Source organism: Callorhinchus milii, unplaced genomic scaffold (genome assembly GCF_018977255.1).
Source record: "Callorhinchus milii isolate IMCB2004 unplaced genomic scaffold, IMCB_Cmil_1.0 Scaffold31, whole genome shotgun sequence".
Classification (NCBI taxonomy): domain Eukaryota; kingdom Metazoa; phylum Chordata; class Chondrichthyes; order Chimaeriformes; family Callorhinchidae; genus Callorhinchus; species Callorhinchus milii.
In genome coordinates, this window is record NW_024704772.1 from 3,130,227 (window position 1) to 3,136,776 (window position 6,550).

Here is a 6,550-nt window from a genome sequence, read left to right on the forward strand (position 1 = left end):
GCGTCACTTCCCGGCTGTCACGCCGCTCGCGTCGCGTGATCCCAGGCGTGACGTCACGGATGGGCGCGGCGTCGCGCGGGCCGGTGTGACGTCACGGGCTGGTCTGACGTCACGGGTTGGGCGTGACGTCACGGGGTGGGCGTGGCCGGCTGGGTAGAGTAACAGCTGATTGTAAATAACAAGGCAGTCAAATAGTAAAGGAATAATCCGGATTATTACTAGTTACTCAGGTACATTAATAATAATAATAATGACAACCCTCGACGTCTCAAAGCGCTTCACAGAATATGCTGTAAAGTGTAGTGACTGTATATTTGTGGGCGAACGCGGCAGCCGATTGCGCACAGCAATGTCCCACAAACAGTCGTGGATTGAAAAATGGCCAATTTATGATTGTTTTGTTAGGGAGGGATTATTATTAGGCTCTGTGTGGGGTAAGGAAACCTGCCCAAGGTTTGGGGAATTGAACCCAGGTGTCTCGCTTGCAAGGCGAGCGCTCTAACCACTGAGCTCCAGGACTCCACACGCAAGGTAAGCAAGGGTAGTAATAATAATAATGTTAGTAACCACAGTGTTCAGTGGTAATAACAGTTATTAGAGTGAAAAGAACTCAGTATATCAGGAAAATGGTAAAATACAAATAACAAGTCAATAATTGTTAGTAATAATGATAAAGTGACTTACTAGATTGGTGACATTAGGGGTCCAGTGGGTATACTGGGGAAATAACTAACGGTCAGTTAGTCAGTGCGGAACGGTTAACATACCCGACCAGAATCAACCCGTTAACATTTGCAATAGTTGGTGAAAAAGTAATTGTAAAAGTTAAATAAATGTAACAGTTGGTAAATAACTAATAATAATAATCCTTGCATTAGATCCAGTGCCTCGACGCACCGTTGCGGTGCCTTAAAGCTCTTCCACAACATGTACTGTTGAATTAATTGACTATATTTTGTGGGTGTCACACGGCAGCCGAGTGCGCACAGCAGTGTCCATGTCATGGATCGAGTGCTAAAAAAATATTTTGTGGGGGATTATTACTTATTGTTGGCAAAGTAACTATGGGAAAGGTGGCCCTAGGCACGTCCGAAGAGGTAATAATAATAATTCTTGCATTTGATATGGCGCCTTATCACATATATCATTAAGTAGGATTTGAGTTGGGAGGGGAAGGCAGAAAGAGACGAGGTTGAGACAGTCATAGAGGGAGTAAATCCAGTGATTAAGGGCGTAGGAGCCAAGCAAAGTGAGAGGAACTCCGGGTGGGGTTGAAATCTGGGTCCTACCTTTTCACACAGCGTCTTAAAACAATGAAAGTTTCCACGGGATGCCACAGACCTGCTGTGAGGTGTAATCCGCTCAGCCCTCTGGAATGCTGCGGAAGGAATGCCTTTCAAAAAATCGCCATCAGAGAGCACGTCAGTCGGGACGGAAACTTGCAAAACGGGTTTCTTTTAAATCCCGTGTCGCAGCCTGGCCGCCTGTGCGTGCGTTTCGGAATTCTCCTTCCTTCCTGGCGATGTCTAAAAGGTCCACTATTACGTGGTGCCGAACCCAATCCGTTGCCTCTGTCACGGTGACACTTGGATCCAACGTTAAATAATAATCCTTGCGTTCGATAGAATAATAATCCTTGCATTTGATATAGCACCTTATCACGTTGTTGAGACATCTCAAATCGCTTGACTGAATATACCGTCAAGTGTAGTGACTGTGTATTTTGTTGGCGTGTGTGTGGAATGAGGAAACTTGCCTACGGTTTCGCCCTGCCCAGGAATTGAACCCGGGACCGACCCCTCGGTTGCAAGGCAAGTGCTCTAACCAACCGCTACGCTACAGCGCACCACCCCATCGCCCCTCTTTGGAGAGCAGAAACCCTATCGCCACTCTCCGGAATTCCATCCACACCGTTCCCCACTTTTACAGCCATTTTTAAGACTTACCTCTTCGACCTCTCTTCAGTCATCTCTCTCCCCCACCCCCACCCCCACCAAACCAGGTACCCGGACAGCTGCGAAACTTCGAAACGTCCTCCCGACGTGAACGGCGCTGCGTAAGACTGCAAACTGTGTCGCCCCGACCCCCCCCGTCAGAAACCCGCTCATAAAGCGCCATTTTATTCGCATCACACATCAGGATTTCAGGCACGTTTAATGAAAGAGGAAGAGATCACGAAACAGAAAGCTGCCTTGCCGACAAGCAGCAGCAGAGGTAAAAGGCTTCGGTTAAACTGACAATTTTAAACGGTTGCATCTCGAGATTTATTCGAAAACAAGGCAAATCTGTTGAAATCTCCTTGCTGGGCGAGCGAGTGAGCGAGAGCCAGCAGTCTGCAGTCACGTGGCTGTTTCAGGCAAGGTCTTTTGGAGACAATATACAGTTTAATGCACACTTAACACAATAATAATCATAATAATAATCCTTGCATTTGATAATAGCGCCTTATCACTTCTAAGAGACGTCTCAAAGCGCTTCAGAGAATATACTGTAAAGTGAATTTGGCTGTATATTGTGTGGGCGAAACGCATCAGGCAATTGCGCACAGCAGTGTCCCACAAACAGTCGTGGATTTTTTGAAAGGATTATTACCCCCTGGAAAACAATCCACCAGTCGACTAACAACCGGGTTCCTACTTACTGTTGGGTAAACAGAGGGGTAAGGAAACGTGCCTAAGGTTTCACCCCACCCGGGAATCGAACTCAGGCCCTCTCGCTTGCGAGGCGAGTGCTCTTAAGCAGAACTCCACATAAATAACTGAAAGGAATTTTGCTTTCTCTCTCTCTCTCTCTCTCTCTCTCTCTCTGCAAACTACAAAGCCAATTGAACCATTAAACAGCAGACATGGACATCCGATTCAGCCTCACCCCCTACCCCCAACGCCCCGAGCCGTGACTCAAATACCTTCACCTGCAATGGGGGCACAGACACACGCATTCCCACCTCCCCCACCCCCCCACCCCAGCAAAATTTCATTGAGAGAGAGCGAGAGAGAGAGCGAGAGCGATGACTAGCCTGGGCTGGGATGGGAGGTGGGGGGTATAAATACTCTGGAGACATTTAAAAAACCTTTATTAACATAAAGACGGCAGCACTCTTATTTAAGTGAAAGACATTTACAATAAATTTAATCGGGGGAGGGGAAGGGGGGGGGGGGTGGAGGGAGGGGGAGGGAAAAGGGGTAGAAACCCAAACTATTAGAAATGCCTGCATGCTCTAGAGCTATTACAACATTAAGCAGTCTTTGTTTCCATTCCGTCTCCTCTGTTGACAGCTCACTGAGGGGTTGGGGGAGGAATTTCTCTGTCTCCGCTCCTTATCCCTTGGCGTCCGCTTTTCCATTTCAGTTTTTTTTTCTTTTTTTTTTAATTTGAATTCGTGTCGGATCTTTACATTTTATTTCCGTTTGCCCGCCAGCTTCATTCAGTCCATTTGCTTGTGTGGCCCCTATTTAAGGCATCGCTCGAAGTAGGTGGATCCAATGTAACCTCCTCTCATCGACCGCTGGACGTTCTGCTCAAACAGACGCCTGTTGTTCTGAAGGACTTCTGCGGCTTCCTTATTCAGGGGATCCTCGGGGTTAGGTTCCTGGGGAAACAGGTTCGGAGAGGGTTATAACTGCACCCCGAGAGCAACAGCGACCAAAACCTTTCCACGTCATCGCGATGACAATCATTATTATCCTCACATTTAATCCAGCGCTGTTTGACAACAACAACTTGCCCTGAACTGGTTAAAAACTTTTGTGTTGTTTACTTACCAAAAACAGATACTGCAGGCCATAAATTATAGAGTTTATTGTTAATACAGGTTTCCAGTCCTCTCTGTAAGGAAGCAGAAGGCGCGTTACAACAATACTGTGTGTTTACACAGCCCATGTCACGCAGGATAGCGTCTCAGAGCGCTTGACAGCGGTGGAGCACGAAGCTTTGGGACGTCCTCCCGACGTGAAAGGTGCTCTATAAATGTAATGTTGTTGTTGCCCACAGGCTGGGGAATTGATGGTGAAAGTCACAGTAAGCTCCTGAGTATCAGTGTCCATGGGCTTGTGGTTGTGTGTTTGAGGTGTGTCTGTGTGTGGTACGTGTGTACGTCGGGGGGTGGGGGGCTGTCTGTGTGTGTGGATCTATCTGCATGTGTGTGTGTGTGTCTGTGTGGGAGGTGTGGGGGGGGGGGGGGAGATTGTCCGTGTATGGGTATATGTGGGTGTCTGTGTCTCCGTGTTTGGTGGGGAGGATTGCCTGTGTGTGTGTGTGTGTGTGGGTGTGTGTGAGGTGTGTGTGTGCGTGGAGAGGGGGGGGGGGGGTGAGGGGGGAATGGCCTCGTCCTGCCCTCTGCCTCACGTACCTGAGAATGTTTAGACAGACGTTGCCCTCTAGATCAATATTGGGGTGATACACCATGGTCTCACATTTCACCTTGGGAGGGTCATGTGGATACCCCTGGCCAACCTGAAAAGCAAGCACACAGCAGCTGATGTCTGCTCCACACATTCAAGCCGCCAACAGCTGAAACGCAACCCATTCTGTCACTCACCCCTGGTGCCCACATGGCTCACGGGTTAGGCTAACACTCCAGTGCAGTAGTGGGGGGGCGGGAGAACACTGCAATGTCAGAGGCACCGTCTTTCAGAGATACACTGTCCAAGACGATGTGTATCTGCCTGTTCAGGGACTGTGGGATGGAGTTCCAAAGGGTGGGGGCAGAGAGGCTGAAGGCTCAAACTCCGATGGAGGGGCGGGCAGGGCAAGGCGGGGGATACGGAGCAGTGCCAGAGCCTGCTGAGCGGAGGGAGCGGGCAGGTTGGTCGGGGGTTAGCGGGTCACAGAGGTAGGGAGGAGCGAGGCCGTGGAGGGCTTTGTGAGGCAATGTGGATAGATACAAATACAGAGTCGCTGCATTCGACAGTAAGCGCTGTTTGGTGCTTTGAGACGTCCTTCCGACGTGATAAGGCGCTGTTCGAAAAGAGAAGGGAGATCCCTCCGAGTGTCCTGGCCTATTCCATGGCTGTGCTTGGAGGTTTACTGCTGTAAATTGTCTGCTATTCCTTGGGTTCAAATCCGTTCTCCACAGGGCAAGAATCAGCCTTGCGGGGCTTTGAGATGTTGCAGGAAATGAAAGGACTGTTTGGGCCGAATGGTTTGTTTCCATGAAATCTCACTCTGTGTAACTAGTCTGTTTGGAAGCCACTTATCGTATGCAATTGTATTATTAAATGTGCCGTAATCAGAATTATAGTACACAATACGCATTATATTCATTCTAATATATAAAACGCCAGTTGTAATAATGATTTCATTGATAATTTAGAATCAATAAATGTAATAACGCAATTCAATAAGACACACACAATGTAATTGCATTGATATACTTATCGTGTGCAATTGGATGCCGCGTTTCGCCCACAAAATATACAGTCAATCGACTTTACAGTATAATCTGTGAAGCGCTTTGAGACATTTCAATGAGGTGATAAGACACTATATCAAGTACAAGGATTATTATTACGAATGAGTCATCCAGACACCAAGAGATCGCCAAACACTTACCTTAAAGCTAAACACAAATTTACCCCCTTTATAAAAACCCTGCGAAAGAAAGCAAAGAATCAGTCAAATAAATATTCCAACTGGAAATGAATCAACGTAAGCGGTCACCAGTTGAGCAACACTTACGCACAGTACAGAGCAGCTCCAAGCACATTCCCCTTCTCAATAACAACAACAACTTGCATTTACACAGCCACCCCTCAGGCTGGGCAGCGTCCCGGAGCGTTTGCTTGACAGTGGCGCACGCAGCACGATGCCAAGCCGGTGGGGAGGTGACCGTAGACACGGTCGAAGAGGAAGGTCTTCAGGCGCGGGAAGGAAGGGGGCGAGGCGGAGGGAGGCAGTGGGTAGTGGGTTGGGGAGTGAACGGGTCGGAGAGGTGCCAGAGCATGAAGGGATTTGAAGACGAGTGAGAGGATCTTGAAATCGATACATACCGGAATATATAGACCGAAATACAGGACCAATATACACAACAAAACTCCATTCACTCCCACTGTACACATTAATAATAAGAATAATAATCCTCGCTTTTGATTCAGCGCCTTATCAAGTTGTCGAGACGTCTCAAAGCGCTTCACAGGATATTCTGTGAAGTGGAGTGACTGTGTATTTTTAAATCCCATGAAGAGATCCTACAGAGCAACCCCTACCCCTCTAACTATTCCTAAGCGGAGTGCGGAAGCTCAGTGGTTAGAGCGCTCGCCTCGTAAGCGAATGGGTTCGATTCCCGGGCAGGTTGGGGTGAAACTTAGGCAAGTTTCCTTACTCCGCCCACACACCCCAGCAGTAGGAAGTAGGAACCCGGTTGTTAGTCGATTGGCGGAGTGCTTTTCCGGGGGTAATAATTCCTCAAAACCCCCCAAAAATTGGTCACTCAATCCACGACTGTTTTCTGAACACTGCTGTGTGCAATTTGCTGCCTATTTTGCCCACAAAAACAGTCAACCCATTTTTCAGTATATTCTGTGAAGCGCTTTGAGACGTTTCAACGACATGA

At 48.1% G+C, this 6,550-nt stretch overlaps 1 protein-coding gene across 1 annotated transcript in view; it reads right to left on the reverse strand.

Moving 5' to 3' along the window:
* Positions 1–3,395: 3,395 nt before the first annotated feature.
* The window catches only part of ube2m (ubiquitin conjugating enzyme E2 M), a 6,999-nt gene continuing 3,844 nt past the window's right edge, over positions 3,396–6,550 (reverse strand). The window contains exons 3-6 of the mRNA XM_042345131.1: positions 5,551–5,589; positions 4,349–4,452; positions 3,762–3,825; positions 3,396–3,589 (exon numbers count right to left, since the gene is read on the reverse strand). Of these exons, the coding sequence (XP_042201065.1) occupies positions 3,449–3,589; positions 3,762–3,825; positions 4,349–4,452; positions 5,551–5,589 (348 nt within the window). The 3' untranslated portion in view covers positions 3,396–3,448. The remainder of the gene's footprint in view (positions 3,590–3,761; positions 3,826–4,348; positions 4,453–5,550; positions 5,590–6,550) is intronic.